The sequence below is a fragment of the Lepidochelys kempii genome, chromosome 4, assembly GCF_965140285.1.
Source record: "Lepidochelys kempii isolate rLepKem1 chromosome 4, rLepKem1.hap1, whole genome shotgun sequence".
NCBI classification, from domain to species: Eukaryota; Metazoa; Chordata; order Testudines; family Cheloniidae; genus Lepidochelys; species Lepidochelys kempii.
This window is the reverse complement of record NC_136383.1, coordinates 137,397,513-137,416,198: the sequence shown is the minus strand read 5'-3', so window position 1 is coordinate 137,416,198 and position 18,686 is coordinate 137,397,513. Positions and strand designations below refer to the sequence as shown.

General features: G+C 46.7%; 1 protein-coding gene across 7 annotated transcripts in view; it reads right to left on the bottom strand.

Annotated features, from left to right (window-relative positions):
- RAB11FIP5 (RAB11 family interacting protein 5) overlaps positions 1-18,686 on the bottom strand; it is a 108,580-nt gene that overhangs the window by 42,902 nt on the left and 46,992 nt on the right. For 6 of the 7 annotated variants that reach the window (XM_073342998.2, XM_073343002.2, XM_073343005.2 and 3 more), the window contains exons 2-3: positions 4,219-4,676; positions 527-1,256 (exon numbers count right to left, since the gene is read on the bottom strand). In XM_073342998.2, coding sequence (XP_073199099.1) covers positions 527-1,256; positions 4,219-4,676 — 1,188 coding nt within the window. Of the gene's footprint in view, positions 1-526; positions 1,257-4,218; positions 4,677-18,686 lie in introns of those variants that run through there. The other variant, XM_073343003.2, reaches the window with a different exon arrangement.

The window sequence follows — 18,686 nt, the reverse complement described above, 5'->3', positions numbered from 1 at the left end:
CAGATCCCAACTGGGGTGCAACAGGAAGTACAAAGGGAACGTTAGCTACCTAGGCATAATATTTTATAGCACTTTCCCACCAAGGATTTCAAATATGCTTTGTGAACATTACGGAGTTAAACCTCCATCCCGGAGAGAACTGTATCATCCCAAAGGCCCAGAAGGGGGACCTGCCTTGACTGAGCTCACATAGTGGATCTGTGGCAGAAGCAAGAATAGAACCCAGGGCTCCTGACTCCCAGTCCTGTGCTTTAGCCACAAGACCAGCCTTCCCCCTGCAGGAGACGCCGACAGATATTTATACCCCCTTAGAAGTATTTTTTCCTATCACAGCATGGCTAGAAAATAGGTTTGGAAAGTGCGTCTAATTTGGGATCACAGCTCCATTTACACTGTAGAGCAACGTCACAACAGCATGGCTTTTTAGATTGTATCTTGGGGCGGCTTGGTTAAAGAGCTACAGTGGCCTCTGAAGTGTGACTGTAGGGAGCAGTTCAGCATAGTCCATAATCCTGGTTCTACTGACCTGGGTTTCTGAGAAGGTTCTTTGGTGTCCTTGGATCCAAACCAGCTGCTGCTCTTACTCTTCTCATCTCCAGCAGCTGTTACTTGCGGAGATATGGTCAGGGATGATCCCAGCTTCTCCCCCAAGCTCTTGTTCCCTGCATCACCTTTAGTGCCCCCATGGTGGAAGAAGCCAACCTTGGACTTCTTGTCTTCCTTTCTGGTTTCCTCATGGGATTTGTCTTTTGTCACCTCCATGGAGAAGACCATCGGCGTTGCGATCTGCACAGGTTTGGTCTCTAAGCGGCTGCCTTCTTCCAACTTGGCTCTACCTAGATGGTTGCTGAGGGTTACAGCTTTGGTTGAGACTTTGTTCTCCTCTTGTACTGCTAAGCTGGGAGGAGAGGGAAGGAATCTGGGCTCTTCTTTCTGCTGCCTGACTCCCCATGGCAGGTCTTCAGAGTCAGGAGGAGGGAAGCCAGCGTGGAAACCCTCCTCAGACTTTCTGGTGATATTCTGTAGAGGCAGGGACAGCGGCAAGGAGCTCGGTAGGTCAGACATTGGGCTCTTTGGTGCAGGTTCATCACTGTAAACATGGCTTCCATTGACACAGAGAGAGGATCTGGAGACAGGGTCATCCTTTGGCTTTGGACTTTGGATTGCTTTCGGCTCAGCTACCACGTTAACTTGGGAGATCTCATCACTGAATGCTCTCTTGTGGGCTAATTTTGGAGAAGGTAGATAGTCTTTAACTAGAAGGAGGAAAAAGCAGCATCAAATGAGAACATCTGCCTTGACCCCACATATTTCACACAGCAACATTGCCTTCTACCACCTGCCAATGCTGAAGGTATCAGTGAAACTGCTCCAACTCCCACCCTCACAACCCCAGCTGTGGCTTCTCCCAATCATATAATGTAATTATAATAAATCCTGAGACAAGAGCATGAGCACATTGCTATAGAAGTCTCACCAAGAGTAGCAATATGATTTCACTGAAGGATCAAGGGAGGAGGAAAGGAGGATAAAACCTTCCTTTAAAATAAATCTGAAAATTAGTAATAGAGGCAAGAAACTATCTGAAAAGATCTTAGCAATATGTGGATTTGTGCGGAAGCATCGCTTAAAATTTTACATGGGGAAGGACTGCTCCTCTAAGATTCACTACAACGACTATGCTAACACACTGCTTTGTGAAGAACTGTCAATTTAGTTGAGGACATTATGGCGAATGGGAAAATGTGACTTAAGATTTCCCTGCATTTAGTCCCATTTCCAGGTGATACAGTCATACATGCAATAACTTTTTGCAATTCGTTGTAGAGTCCAATCTGGAGAATTGCCTGACATTAAATGGTGCACATCAGATTCGACCTTCCCACGCAATGTGGTTTTTCCCGCGGATGCATATAATTGTGCGAGAGCAGTTATGTGCATTCTCACTCCAGCACAACCCAGGGCATCAAACTTAAGGGAGCAGACAGCATTGTGTGGCTAAGAAGCTGGTTTTTAATGCATTAATACTAGGGCTGTTGATTAATCAGCTAACTCATGCGATTAACTCAAAAAACTTAACTGCAATTAAAAAAAACAAATTGCGATTAACTGCAGTTTTAATCGCACTGTTAAACAATAGACTACCAATTGAAATGTATTACGTTTTGGATGCTTTTCTACATTTTCATATATATTGTATTCTGTGTTGTAATTGAAATTAAAGTGGATATCATTTTTTATTATAAATATTTGCACTGTAAAAATGATAAACAAAAGAAATAGTATTTTTCAGTTCACCTCATATAAGTACTGTCAAGCAATCTCTTTGTCCTGAAAGTGCAACTTACAAATGTAGATTTTTTTTTGTTACATAAACTGCACTCAAAAACAAGACAATGTAAAACTTCAGAACCTACAAGTCCACTCAGTCCTACTTCTTGTTCAGCCAATTGCTAAGACAAACAAGTCTGTTTACATTTATAGGAGGTAATGCTGCCCTCTTCTTATTTACAGTGTCACCAGAAAGTGAGAACAGGCATGTAAATGTCTTGCAACACCAGCTACAACAGTACCATGAGAACGCCTGTTCTCATTTTCAGGTGACATTTTAAACAAGAAGTGGGCAGCATTAGCTCCTGCAAATGTAAACAAACTTGTTTGTCTGAGCGATTGGCTGAACAAGAAGTAGGACTGAGTGGACTTGCAGGCCCTAAAATTTTACATCCTTTTATTTTTGAATGCAATTATTTTTGTTCATAATTCTACATTTGTAAGTTCAACTTTCATGATAAAGAGATTGCACTTCAGTAATGGTACAAGGTTAACTGAAAAATACGATTTCTTTTGTTTTTTTACAATGCAAATACTTGTAATCAAAAATAAATATAAAGTGAGCACTGTCCACTTTGTATTCTGTGTTGTAATTGAAATCAATATATTTGAAAATGTATCCCAAACATCCCAAAATATTTAAATAAATGGTATTCTATTATCGTTTCGTAGCGCAATTAATCACGATTAATTTTTTTTAATTGCTTGACAGCCCTAATTAATACTTATTGTTAACAAGGACCCGCTTCTTGATCTAATAAGGGAATTTCTGAATGTACTGTCTCAGGCCAATCAAATCGTTTGTGGATTAATTATAGATTTCTTTCAGCAAACAATAAAAGCTAATGCACCGAGATGGCATCCCTGTTCTGTGCATTGCCTTCAGAGTGCTGAGACTGACAGAACTCAGATTGCTTTAGTCACTGGAGTCCAGCCACTGTCTGAACAGACACTTTTCATCCAAGCCTGAAAAGTTCCCTGAGACAGGAGATGCAGCAGGGAAGCTCGGTAAATTAATGCTCCATTCTGCTTGACCATTGTGCATTCAGGGCTCACTGCTGGGAAGACACTGGATGCTTGGAACCTACTTTCGAGAGGTAGAGCAGAATTCTCCGTCTGTGGTGTATGATGATCATCATCATTGGAGATTTTTAAGAGCAGGTGAGTCAATCACCTGTCAGGGACGGTCAAGATAATACTTAGTCCTGCCCTGAACGCAGGGGACTGGACTAGATGACCTCTCAAGGTCCCTTCCAGTCCTACAATTCGAAGAACAGAAAAAATGGATCCACAGTGAATCTTTAACGTATGGATGGGCAAAGCTTTTGGGGACAGCATAGAATATGCTGGCATCCATACATTAGGACTCACCATTTCTCCCACCTCTGCTCCAAGCAGATTAACAGGGGGGGCCATTTTCTCTTTCAAATGGCATTCACTAGACCCCAAGGAGAGAGTTCAACACCCGCTGAAGGATGCTGCTCTTCCAGCTGAGGTTTAGGGACTACACTCTTTCAGAACCATTTTCCTGAGCTGAAGACAGCTTGGTCTTCAGCTGCACTCTGAACCCTGGGGAGTTGGCAGGGCACCACGGGGGAATTTTGCCTTGCTACAGACTGCTGTACCAGTTCTGTGCATAAACAGAGGGTGTCAATCTCCAGGTCTGTCAATCTGGCATTAGAACAGCCCCACCCACCATTCATTACTGGGGGAGTATCTCTGGCACCTTCATGCCAGCACCCCAGCCCCAGCCACTCAAGCGTATAGTGAGCCTCACAGAGGAAAGTAACTTATAAAGGACACTACCTTCCAGTGAGCAATCAGTTAATGTACCCAAAGTACCCTAGGCAGCCCCTTATTTAGTGATTAAAATCAGTATCCTCTTACCAGAGCGCTCTGTGGACAGACTGCTGTGTCTGCTCGGGGATTTGGTTACCTCGGGAACATTGATGGTTATGCCAAAGTTGTTAGCCAGGCTACCGCTGGCTGAGGAGATGGTGCTGTCGGAGCCCAGCGAGGTGTTGGACTGGGTCAGGGAGGACTTGCGGAGCTTGTTCTTGAAGAAACCGCCCTTCCCTTTGGATTTCTTGCCCCCTAGCTCGTAGTCCTCCTCCATGTCGAGGGCCCCCGTGCTGCTGGGGATGATAGCAGAGGCAGATTCCAAGTCATATTTCTTCTTCCCCTTCATTTTGTCCTTCAGCTTGCCGAAGGGCGACCGGGGCTTGTCCTTCATGGAAAGATCGAACATGCTGGCCGTCAGGTTGTTGCGGGTAAACTGGATGGTGACCTGGATCGCTCCTCGCTCCTTCTCCTTCTTCCCGGCCTTGGAATGTAGCTTGTGCCACCTGGAGTTTGAGAGAAAAGGGGAGAAGAGCCTGTTATTTCCAAGACCAATGACTGAGCCAGAAGGTGCTCAGAGGGAAAGGCCTAAGACAAGAGACAGCAGGAAAACAGAACCGATCAGGTCTGCGCAGCGGCTCGTGGAATTAGCTGACATACTGCACAGGGGAGAGCACCTGGTCACTAAGACAGTGCAAACAGGCTGCTTTTCAAATCATTAGATTTGCTGCTTCTTGAGTTCCCACTCAGCTGTGATCCCTTCTCACAAGCCAGGGAGCCCTGGTGCATGGAGGCTTAGCTGCCATCAGGTTTGTTACATCCCTCAGAGCGGTCACTGGGGCTCTCCTTGGGGCCTGTGTGGTCCAAGTTCACTCCTAGGACATAACCTGCACCTCCACAGCACCCCGTGTCTAAGGAACTTGGGGCACTCGACAAGCTAGTGAATTAACTCTTTCCACCCTCCTTGCGAGGAGAGGCAAGTTTTATGATCCCCATTCCAAAACTGGAGACGCAGAGACCCAGAGAGGAAAAGTGACTTCCCCAAGGTCACACGGCAACTCTCCGGCAGAGATGAGAACAGAAGACAGGTCTCCTGACCCCCAAGTCCTGGGCCTTCTCTCCACAAAGGCCTGAGGTCCCATCCCACAGCCAGAGGATGGAGCCCTGTTGAAACAGCTTAGGTGATCTGGTGAGAGGAAGCCAAGCTCTCTGGACAACTGGCTTGTGGTACCTCCTTCCACCCATGCTTTAGCTCCCTCCTCCTGCTTTAGGAATCTCCTCCCCCACACTTCCCAGCTGCTGCTACCCTACTCAGTGTCAACTTCACCACCCCAGCCTAATAAAGTGAAAGGCCTAATTTTTAAGGACCATGTTTTACTGCGAAGTGCCTAGGATTCTTTTCAGGCTTACTTGCTGTATGAACAGTGTGCTGTTAGCCTATTCCTGCTTTGCTCGCTGTCTGGCTCGCTAAGTGTTCTACTGAACCACCGACATTATGCATGAAGGTCAGAAGTTCCTTGTTTATATGGAGACCTCCAAGGCCCAGGCTCCCAGACAGGACACATGACAGCTTTGATCTGATTAGGGCAGCAGGCCAGAACACAGTAGGTACAAACACAGCAAGGACTTCCTCCAGACGCTAATGGAGGCTAAGTGTGGACAAGGGGCTCTACATAGGATGTTGTGGGATTCCACATGCGACTCAGTTATGCTACATAAGGCTGATAGACAAGAAACTCGCTGCAGGTCTCCCACCTCAACCTGGGCTTGGTCACCACCAGGGACAAAGATGCTGCAAACAGAACGTAACAAGCTTTCCGACGATGTCTGAGCCAGCCCAGAATCTAGCTCTCCCCACTATGGGATAGTGTAACCCCCAGAGCTCATGTGGGGTCAGTGGGTTGATGAGATTCATACACACACACACACCACTCAGGGCATGAAGGTGCCATTTGTAAACAGACCTTTTACCGATGCATGCCATATTTTAAGGCATATTCCTACATTCAGTTCTCACCCTATTTCCACTAAGTAACTTGTCCACATCAAGACAAATTACCCTCCATAGTAATACTGCATGTGCGTTCCAGAGGAAGGCCCTCACTGGTCACGTTTTAAAAATGACTGGTCTATGAACAGACACAAGGTGGAGGAGGTCATCTCTTTTATTGGACCGACTTCTATTGGTGAGAGAGAACAGAAAAGAAAAGAGATTACCTCACCCAGCTTGTGTCTCTAATATCCTGGGACCAACATGGCTACATCTACACTGCACAGCCAATTAATACCTTCTTAAAGAAGATTCTGGTCAAAAGGAGACGAGCTTGGAAATTCAAAATTAAGGCTCGACCTGAAGAGCGGATGCCCCCCCTGCCCAAACCGTGACTGACTAGCTCTCCCAACCCGCCTGCCCTGTGCCTGGATTTGATTTTGCCATAAGGAGCATCTGTTAGGAAGGGAGAAGAAAACCATTGCGGTATGGGAGAGGCAGAATAGCTGAGTGGTCCAAGCACACATCTGGAAGCCAAGAGTTTCTTTATTCCAATCCTGGATCCACTGCACACACCCCGCCCCCTCGGGAGAGGATGAGGGAACAAACAGGTGACAGATGTGAAGTGCACGTACCACACTACTGGACGGTGCTCGGAGACTACGGAACCTACATACAAGGGGAACGTTAATCCCAGTCTCCTGGGGAAACTCTATGGCAGTATCCATTAGGCCGCAAGTTCCTTGAGGCAGGGACCGGTCTGTGTGTGGTTGCTCAGCATCTAGTTCAACAGAACCCAGACCGAAACAACAGACCGCTACTGCCCCAGCCACTGTCTTCATTTCCCATCCGAAACTGTTGCGGAGGGTTTCTGGGCAGCGTCACAGATGGCTGAATTTCAACTGTATTTGAAATGATTCCTGTGCAGTTTGTAAAGCTTTCTGGATCCCAGGGGATGAAAGATGCCATGGCGTCCTTGAGGCCACTACCCCCATATCTCCTTCAAACGCCTCCCCAATATCCACATCAGCCGTGGCGCCTGCCAGAAGTCAGCCAGCCTGCCAGGGATAGTGGGAGAAACTGGTGTTGCTAGGGTTAAACCCTCAGAACTCCGAGCCATCGGACTGCCAGCCTGATCATATTACCCGCACCCTCCCTCCTACCGGCTGACCCTCAGTCGTGTCTGGTTTCAGAATCAGAGGAGAATGTCTTTTGGGCAGGCCCTTGTCTGTGTTTCTGCACAGAATCCAGCACCATGCAGCCATGACCCCAAGCAGCGTATCCGAGTGCTACCATGATACAAAATAATTAATAGAAACTTGGCATCTCTGTCAAGTGACTGGCTAGCTTCAGACCTGTCGTGGAACATTATTCCAGGTCACAAAGCCAACATGGCACTGTCTGCACTGGGACAGCACTTCCACCCCGGGGAGAGGGGGAACACTCCTTCAGTCCAGCCCAGCTTTGGCCTTGACGTCCTGAGCACTGCCAACTCTCGCTGATTTCAACGGGAGCAGCTCAGGATCAGGCCTCCTCTGCCCTGGGTATCCAAACAAGGAAACCTACAGACTTGTGGTCGATGCCTTACTGGATGTACGCCACCAAGAACAACAGCTCTGCAATACTGCTCAGGAAAACCATCCCAGCAAGCAGGAGGAAGGTGCTGTGAACACACCTACTTCCCTCCAAGCCATCCTGCAGCTTAAGTGTCTCCATGCCAGCTCCCATGCAGGGTTTATGCTGTCTAATTTCCTCCAGGGGCACTTCAGGAGCATAAGACAAGAAAACACCACCCTGTGTGCTCAGATACGTTGCTTTTTTCTAGCCACAGCACCTCCTGTTGGTCAGATTACAGGGAACGTACTAGCCCAGTATTATCTACAGACATGCAGCATGCACAACCAAAGTATCCAGGAGCACATCCTGCAAATCAAATCAGATCCCACGCTGTCCAATAAGTCACAGGCACCAACCCCTCCCCACAACACAGTGCCCCATCAGTTTGAGTTTCACAATCAGGTGCACACATCTCTGGGGGTTCAGCTTTCCTGTGAAAACAGGACAATAAGCAGCCATTTATTGCTATTTTTATACAAAAAAACTGGTAAGTCTTTCAAACTTAAAATACAAGCAGTGCCCCCCTCCGCTGTTTCTGCAGGGTGTATACCACACAGTGCCATCAGCACATGACGGGACAATCTGTGACGTCAGGGCTACGACAACTCTGGTCCCAGCATAACCGTCTAAAGGAAGCTGCCAGTGAAATGTATGCTGGAGGACGTGAGCGGTTAATGTGAGCGTAGAGCTTTACTACAACTGCTCGGAGCAGAGATCATGGTATCCGGTCTGTGTTTTGCTTAAGGCTGGGTGATGTTACTCAAAGCTGTATGAATCATAGAATATCAGGGTTGGAAGAAACCTCAGGAGGTCATCTAGTCCAACCCCCTGCTCAAAGCAGGACCACTCCCCAACTAAATCATCCCTGCCAGGGCTTTGTCAAGCCTGACCTTAAAAACCTCAAAGGAAGGAGATTCCACCACCTCCCTAGGTAATGCATTCCTAGTAGTGCTTCACCACCCTCCTAGTGAAAAAGTTTTTCCTAATATCCAACCTAAACCTCCCCCACTGCAACTTGAGATCATTACTCCTTGTTCTGTCAAAACAGAAGGAATGCATCTCTCTCCACAGCTTCTGATAACAGAAATGTAGGGTGAGAAGGGACCTCAAAAGACCATCTAGTCCAGCCCCCTGCACTGAGTAAGTAAGTTAGACCCTCCTTTGTCCAACCTGTTCCTAAAAACCTCCTATGATGGGGACTCCAAAACCTCCCAGGGTAACTTGTTCCAAGTGCTTAATTATCCCTATAGCTAGAAGTTTTCCCCAGTATGTAACCCAGATTTCCCTTGCTGCCAATCAAGCCCATTACTTCTTGCCCTGCCCTCAGTGGCCATGGAGAACAATTGATCACAGTTCTCTTTACAACAAGCTTTCACACAGTTGAAGACCGATGGCAGCAACTGCGGCTTGCCCACAGCCTTCAGCATCTTGGGCAAAGTGAAGGAGACCCGCATTTGAAAAACACACACATCTGTACGTCTGCCAGTGCTGCGAGGGTGAATGTGATCCAAGTGGACCAGCACTTGAATGAGACCCAGCTGAGAGATGCTGCAGAACTGCTGCTAATCGGTTAGGCTGCGATCTTCTCTCTATCTTGGCATTTGACCAATGCCTATAGCTGGTGGCCCCGTCTTTCAGAGGAAATCCAGAGAGGTGCCGATGACCAGTTAAGTGGTGCAATGATATCTTTAAAGAGGTGATGGTCAACAAATTGCTGGTCAAACGCCGAACTCCGTTCAGTCCCTCAGTCTCTCTTGCAGTTGCGGTTGGATGGAGCATTCTTCACATCTTGCATGGCTGCTGTTAGACCACTGCCATGTTCCACCCAAGAGGTGGCTGAGTTTCAGTGGTGGTGGCAGTTAATCCCCTACCTAGCTCACAGGGGTGTTAGGTTGAGAGTAATTCATAGTAAGAGAGACATAGTAAGAGAGCCATACTGGGTCAGACCAATGGTCCAGCTGGCCCAGTATCCTGTCCTCTGACAGTGGCCAGTGCCAGGTGCCCCAAAGGGAATGACCGGAACAGGTAATCATCAAGTGCTCCATCCCGTCGCCATTCCCAGCTTCTGGCAAACAGAGGCTAGGGACACCATCCCTGCCCATCCTGGCTAATAGCCACTGATGGACCTAACCTCCATCAATGGCTGGACCCACTACAGAAATGAGTAGCAGAACTAAGTTTCAGAGTAACAGCCGTGTTAGTCTGCATTCGCAAAAAGAACAGGAGTACTTGTGGCACCTTAGAGACTAACCAATTTATTTGAGCATAAGGTGCCACAAGTCCTCCTTTTCTTTTAGCAGAACTAAGAGATGAGTTTCTGGAACCTGCATCTCCTGCAATGGTAGGGAAGGAAAGCAGCATTTAGACCCTCTCCTCCCACCCCCAGCCCACCTATCCCCAACTAGGATACACGTGGTTCCTTCTGCCCCCTTCCTCTAATTGTCAGCAGTATTTCTCCCCAAGCTGCTGGCTGCCACATCAGAAACAGAGGCAGTGAAATCCCCGCAGATGTTCGAAAGATGGAAGTCAGCACAAACCACCCACTTGCAAAAGGTATTTCCCCCCCACCCCCCGTACACATCCAGAGAAATGCAGAGTCAGCCGGGCTTATACTACAGCTGGGCCTCCAGTTGTATGTACTGGAGTATGTGAGAAGTCACTGGATCAAGTCTATCCTCACTATTTGGATGGCTCCAGCCACTGCAGGTTCTGTAAGCAGCTAACGCACCAGACAGTGGGAGCTGCTCCTCCCAAGCCAAGCGAGCACATTGCCATCTGGCACAGCTGCCCTGTATCTCTCTGCCCCATCTCCTCACCCTCCATTTAAAATCTCAGCTGAAATATCTTGCTGTAGCTGGTGCCTTCTAGAAGGAGAGAGGAATTCACCTTTATTTTACTGAAAAACATTCTGAGATAACATGATAATATGCAAAACACGATGTGTTCTATAAGAGAATTCTGGAGAAAAGCAAGGAGGAGTTGTGTAACTATTTTACTTCATTATTTTAATTGTGCATGTGTGTGTGTACAAAAGAGCTTCCTGTATTATAAATGGTTTCAGAGTAACAGCCGTGTTAGTCTGTATCCGCAAAAAGAAAAGGAGGACTTGTGGCACCTTAGAGACTAACCAATTTCTTTGAGCATGAGCTTTCGTGAGCTACAGCTCACCTCATAGGATGCATTCAGTGGAAAATACAGTGGGGAGATTTTATATACACAGAGAACATGAAACACTGGGTGTTACCATACACACTGTAAGGAGAGTGATCAGGTAAGGTGAGCTATTACCAGCAGGGGAGGGGGGGACCTTTAGTACTGATAATCAAGGTGGGCCATTTCCAGCGCTTTACAAGAACAGTAGGAGGGGAAATAGTTCACCTGCACATCTACCAATGTGAAACAGGACAATCTCTACGTAAAAGAATAAATGGACACAAATCAGATGTCAAGAATTATAACATTCATAAACCAGTCGGAGAACACTTCAATCTCTCTGGTCACGCAATCACAGACATGAAGGTCGCTATCTTAAAACAAAAAAACTTCAAATCCAGACTCCAGCGAGAAACTGCTGAATTGGAATTCATTTGCAAATTGGATACTATTAATTTAGGCTTAAATAGAGACTGGGAGTGGCTAAGTCATTATGCAAGGTAGCCTGTTTCCTCTTGTTTTTTCCTACCCCCCCCCCCAGATGTTCTGGTTTAACTTGGATTTAAACCTGGAGAATGGTCAGTTTAGATGAGCTATTACCAGCAGGAGAGTGAGTTTGTGTGTGTATGGGGGTGGGGGGGATGTGAGAAAACCTTGATCTATGCAGGAAATAGCCCGACTTGATTATGTAAAGAGTTGTCACTTTGGATGGGCTAGCACCAGCAGGAGAGTGAATTTGTGTGGGGGGGTGGAGGGTGAGAAAACCTGGATTTGTGCTGGAAATGGCCCACCTGTTGATCACTTTAGATAAGCTATTACCAGCAGGACAGTGGGGTGGGAGGAGGTATTGTTTCATGATTTCTGTGTGTATATAAAGTCTGCTGCAGTTTCCACGGTAAACATCTGATGAAGTGAGCTGTAGCTCACGAAAGCTCATGCTCAAATAAATTGGTTAGTCTCTAAGGTGCCACAAGTCCTCCTTTTCTTTTTGCGAATACAGACTAACACGGCTGTTCCTCTGAAACCATTCATAAACCAGTTGGAGAACATTTCAATCTCTCTGGTCACTCGATTACAGACCTAAAGTGGCAATTCTTCAACAAAAAAAACTTCAGAAACGGACTCCAAGGAGAGACTGCAGAACTGGAATTAATTTGCAAACTGGATGCAATTAACTTAGGCTTGAATAGAGACTGGGAGTGGATGGGTCATTACACAAAGTAAAACTATTTCCCCTTGTTTATTTCCCCTCCCACTGTTCTTGTCAACTGCTAGAAATGGCCCACCTTGATTATCACTGCTGGTAATAGTTCACCTTTCCTGATCGCTCTTGTTCCAGTCTGTATGGTAACACCCACTGCTTCATGTTCTCTGTGTATATAAATCTCCTCACTGTATTTTCCACTGAATGCATCCGATGAAGTGAGCTGTAGCTCACGAAAGCTTATGCTCTAATAAATTTGTTAGTCTCTAAGGTGCCACAAGTCCTCCTTTTCTGTATTATAAAGAAAAGTTTACCACCAACAATACTTAATTACATAGCACGTCTCACCCATAGATCTTGAGTATTTTACAAGTCAGCTAATTATCCCCATTTTACAGATTAGGAAATAGAGGCACAGAGGTGCAGTGACTTGGCCAATGCCACAGTGAGCAAACTGGGCACAGAACCCAGGAGTCCTGACTCCCCACTCGTGACTGTCCCGGCTTATCAAGGGAAGCCTCATTGGTAAAATTTAACATCCAAGTGAAAAATGGGTCTGCGTGAAATAATACAAGAATTTATTTGGGGGAGTCATGTAAGTTTCTAGTTTTATGTCACAGATTGAAGTAAAGTTACCCGGTTAAAATTTAACTGAGTTGCATTTTGACCTTACGGGGGCAGAAATGCTAATTGAGCCTACAGCCTCAAAACATCAGCACTGTATTTTCCCGAACATCTGCTGACTCTGCTCAGAAGGACCAAGCATCAAAGTGAGCTCATGGGCATAAAGTGCCCAGGAAGGGTGTCTCTGCTCAGAAAGGGGCGCTCCTGTCTTTCAACAATGGGGAGGCTGCACAGGTGCTAAGCTGGAGGCTTGGATAGGGCTCAGATGGTCTCACCAAGGTGATGCTGGTTTTCCTGATGCAATGGTAAAACCCATCTGCCTACCCTGTAAGGGTATTTCCAAGTGTAGGAGAGGCTTCCAATTGCACACTTAGGGGCTACTGAACTTGTAAAGCAGCATCGCTCACTAGCAGCAAGTTAGCAGGCTTTCAAGTGCCTTTATTCACAGGAGACTGATTGAACAGGGACGTGTTACAGGGTATGATCTCCCCTTATCAGCCAGGACCAGGCTGACTAGTAAATAGGAGCACAATGCACCGTTCTCCTCTAGGTTACTGGTCACTCCTCATTGGACCTTAGGTACCAGTCCACTAGGAACTGGACTACTTCACAAAAAAACCCAACTGGCTACCTTGCCGCAGGCTCAGAAGAGGTCAAAAGGCTAGATATGCCGAGAGCCTCAGCTGCCATCTCCTGCCTAGAGAGGCTTCCAGCTCAGAGACCAAAGGGATATTGGCAAGGCAGTGCTGGGAAGCCTGCACGAGTGGTACCCGCACTGTACCTGTTCTTTGGCTTCAGGCTCCAGGGCTGCCTATTTGCAGCACTGCGAAGATTTACTTAAAGACTCAGCCATAACAGCTAAACACTCTGCTAACAGAAGACGAGCATGCGTCTTCCCCTCCAACTCCTGTTGCTGCATTAGATGCAGTTAGTCGGCCCCATGGCTGTAATAAGCACAACACCCAGCAGCTAAGATCCTTGAAAGGCATGTGGGGTAATGGCCCACAAATGGGCGACTCCCACGTGGCTGCGATCCTGCCATGACAGGGGGGGTAAGCAACTCGCCAAAAGCATAAAGCGTGCCAATAAAAATTTAAATCTGCTGAAGGGGCTATTTAAATACCACAAAGCCCACGAGCCTCAGGGAGCAGCGAAGAGGGAAACGGTCCAGGCATCTGTAATGCAGGGGATCACACTTAGTCCCTGTCTGAAATAAGACAACTCGCTGATCTACTGTTAGGACCAAGTATCAGAGGAGCAGCAGTGTTTGCCGCTTTTACAGATCCAGACTAAGAGTCCTGTGGCACCTCATAGACTAACAGACGTACTGGAGCATAAGCTTTCGTGGGTGAATGAATACCCACTTCGACGGATGCATCTGATGAAGTGGGTATTCACCCATGAAAGCTCATGCACCAATACGTCTGTTAGTCTATAAGGTGTCACAGGACTCTTTGCTGCCGTTAAGACCAGAGTTCCTTGCAAGGGAGAGAGCTCCCAGCTACCCATTCTACAGCACTATGTACAAGGCACCTCTCAGTCCATACTGACCAGGCCTAATTTAGAGCCAGAGGCTACTTAGGGTCTGAGTGGTTTCCCATCTTATGCCTTGCCAGCCATGGCCGCACTCAGAGAAGCGCTAGTGACATAATAGGATAGAATAGCCCTATTTTAAAAGGGGCGTTCCTTCCACTGCTGAGACAGGGCACCCGAGATGCCCCTTGGGAACCACGGTGGGGTGCGCTCCAGGCAATCATCAAGCAAAACAGGGTTGCTCGGGGGTAACATGCCAGTTTGGAGACGCTGCAGGGAGAACAGGTATCCCACACACAGCCTGGTCTGGGCAGATTCCTAGGTAAATCCTTGGGCTACCCTAATAGAGAGGATGCCAACAGGTAATTAGGAATGGGTCTAAGCTACAGTGTTTGGGTCGGAGCTTCCCCCCAAAGCTCAGGGCACACATAGCTAGGTCATTAGGTCTGGGCTCATCAACAGATCATTAAACAACTGCTAAATTGCACTTTAAAAATACCCCAAACCACCCTCATCTTGGGTTAAACATTTGACGGTTGGGGTAGGTTGGTTGGTTTGTTTTTGCTGCCCTGCCTATTTCCTTGACCTATCGTATTCCTCTGAGCCTTCCCCGGCTTCCCCAGCGATCAGCATTTCATGGCTCCATGCAACAGAGGTTAGCGCACTGACTTGGATACAGCAATGTCTATCAAAAGGAGACTGACCAGTCCCCTGCTGCCTATCTAAAGTGTGATGCTGGCAGACCAGATCATGCCAGAGTGCATTCAGGCCAACTCGCTTGTGTAGTAATACAGATCAAAGTGACTGCTGAACGTGGAAGAGTGTATTTGGTGTTTTAAGTTCACGAAAACTAAAGGGACGTTACTTGCATTGTTTTCACTTATCTGTATCCTGTTATAAAGCAGTAGGAAACATTTACATTGTGCGTACCCCATAACAAAATAACCCATCAAACGAGAAAGAAACCTTGTGGAATGCTAATGAAGGACTTTAATAGAAAAGCGCTAATTTCAAAGCAAGTGGCCGTTGTGTGTGATGACCTGAGGTCAAAGACTCAAAGTGCGTTCCTCACTCAAGTCATCAAAGGAAAAGCCCATGTGGCTAGAGACACTGTGAGCTTGTTTTCTGTCAGAAGAAGCTGTAAGTATGGATTCAAGGAAAGAGCCTGGTCTTTGACAGGGAAGTGTATTAGAGGCAAAGCAGAGATCCCTAGACACAATCCGGGTACCCTGAAAAAAATTTTGGGCAACGAGCTGTTTAATACATCACTGCCACCAGTTGGAATTACCAAACTGTAACTCACCTGTACATATATTTTTTACCTACTTTAACCTCTTAATAACTTATTTCCTTTTCTTAACTAATAAACCTTTAGTTCATTTTCTATAGATTGGCTATCAGCATGGTCTTTGGTGTAAGATCTGGAGTACCAATTGATCTGAGGTAAGTGACTGGTGTGTTGGGACTGGGAGCAACCTGATGTGGTGTGATTGTTTGTGTAAGTAACCATTATCACAAAAGTCCAGTTGTATGGATGACAAGATTGACTGGAGTGTCTAAGGCGGGGTGGGCAAACTTTTTGGCTCAAAGGCCACACCTGGGTATGGAAATTGTATGGGGGGCCATTAATGCTCACGAAACTGGGGGTTAGGGTGCAGGAGCGGGTGCGGGCTCTGGGGTAGGGCCAGAAATGAGTTCAGGGTGCAGGAGGGGGCTCTGGGCTGGGGCAGGGGGTTGGGGTGCGTGTGTGCGTGCTCCAGCTGGGGGTCTGGGCTCTGGGGTGGGGATGAGAGGTTGGGGGTACAGGAGTGTGCTTTGGGCTGGGACCAAGGGATTTGGAGGGCAGGAAGGGGATCAGGGCTGGGGCAGGGTCTGGGTGGCACTTACCTCAAGCAGCTCCCAGAAGCAGTGGTATGTCCCCACTCCAGTTCCTACGTGGAAGCACGGCCATGTGGTTCTGCACGCTGCCCCGTCCGCAGGCACCACCCCTGCAGCTCCCATTGGCTGTGATTCCCAGCCAATGGGAGCTGTGGGGGCAGCACTTGGGGAGGGGGCAGTGTGCGGAGCCCCCTGGCTGCCCCTACGTGTAGGAGCCGGAGAGGGGACATGCCCTCGACCCCGCTCCCCAGCTGGAACACTGGAGCAGGGCAAGCCCTGGATCTCGCTCCCTGGCAGGAGCTCGAGGACCAGATTTAAAGCGTCTGAAGGGCCAGATGCGGCCCCCAGGCCGTAGTTTGCCCACCCCGGTCTAAGGGGACAGTCTGTGACTCCATGATAACACTGGTATAGTGATCCAGGAGTTCAGATGTGTTACAGGCTTGGTGAAATCCAATTATAAAACACATCATCAGTTTGGGGCATTTGCCCTATTTTCTGACAGTCTGCCCTGAGGCAGGCACTCACAGTCGTGAGCCACTGCAGACATTCTAAGAGTTAGTCAAGAAATTCTTTGGAGTCACTGTTTATGTGGTTCTAAAGGGATGGTCAGTGAAGATCATACCTAGTATCAGAAATGCAGGTAGGTTTGTGACTGTATTTACTGACTCCTCAAACTGCTGCAGAAATGTTTCACCCACATTTAGGGCAAAGTTTACCGCATATGGTCTAGTGGACTGAGAAAGTGATTTGGAGCCAGGATACCCTGGTACCATTCCTGATTTGGATACTGTCTTGCAGTGTGGCTTCTTTTAGGCAAGCCACTTAATATCACACTTGAAAGATGACTAATTATCCCCCTTTGTTACAGTGCTTTTGCATTGAAGCCCCATACCTTATCGTGCATTATGCATCCCAGTTGTACACACTTCTTTGCATGGCCAACTTTGAAATCTATTGCTTAGATTATATTAAAATACTGGAGGTGTTTTCTATGGCAGATGGTCCCTTTAAACAGAGCAGTATCACAAGGCGACTATTAACTAGGAGTCACATCTGGCTTGTCTTATTGAATCGGAGACTTTATTTCAGTGGGTGAAAGAAACGACAACTGCACTAACATTCCAGTGTAATATCAGCCGTATCATAGGCCCCACCACTGAACAGGCAGCAAACCAATCCAAATTTTGACCCCATTAAAGCCACCATAAAACACAACGTATGGTCCAACATACATCTTACAAGAGTGCAACTAGAGTATTTGGGGTAGTCTGCCAAGTGTTACTCTTTGCTCCGACACACTCTTTGCTCCGACACAAGGAAAGGATCAAGTTTGAAAGTTCAAAGTTATGTACATCATGTTGTACTGATCACTGCCAGAACATGCAGGGCTGGGCAATGGAAGCAGAAAAACACAAAGCCACAGAACCGTAAGCTGCAGAAGGAGCAATCTGGTTTGCAAAGCTGCTACAGGCAAAGCAGCAGAGAGTGCCCTTATGGCACACACGGACAGCTAGTTATATCCGCAGCTCTGCAATGGACTTCTTTTGACCTTGGGCAAGTCACTTAATCACTGATTTAGTTTTCCCATTGATAAACTAGATAGAATTCTGTCTACCTCATAAGGAAGTTAGTGTCTTTGAAAGATTTAAGACGCTCTGAGATATTGACAGGTTTCAGAGTAGCAGCCGTGTTAGTCTGTATTCGCAAAAAGAAAAGGAGTACTTGTGGCACCTTAGAGACTAACCAATTTATTTGAGCATAAGCTTTCGTGAGCTACAGCTCACTTCATCACAGACAGACACCCTCACCAACAAATTTCACTAACCTATTTTTAAACACCCACTACCAAGTTCAGTCAAAACTTAGCAGCCAGAAGATGTAATCCCATTAGATCCCACAACCTAAGAAGGGTCAAACTGGTCCAGTACTTGCTATAGTGAGGTCTTCCATCCAACTATTATCTGTACTTAACTATTAGCAAATCAGTCCTGAGTTCAAATCCAAAGCAAGACACTAGGGATGGTGCCGTGTGGGAAATTTTTACAGAAAGTCTAAGTCTCAACATTTTGTTTTCACATTTTATTCAGACTTTACAAAAAGTTATTTCTCTCTCAAAATTACCTTCATTTGAGCAAAATGATTAATTTTCGAACTATTAAATTCTGTTTTGACAAGTCAAGAGGAAATCTGAAAGCTTTATAGCACGCAAAAGTTTGCTGGGACCTTCCGGAACAAAGGCTAGACTAATTCTTACTGCCAAGTTTTACAAAAAAGGAGTCTAGACATTTCCAGGCATAAAATTGCAAATATGTTCCCCAAAGTTTCATGGGAAAAAAACATATCCCAAGTGTATCATGCATCAGATTGTTACAAACTATTTAGAGAGAGAGGACAATCACCAAGACGGGAACCAAATTTAGAACAGTCCCAGGGCGTAACCAGAAGTAATGGGATGAAGAAAAGGAAGGAATTTCGGCTGAATATCAAGAAGCTATTAGGTTCCTGATTGGGAGATCA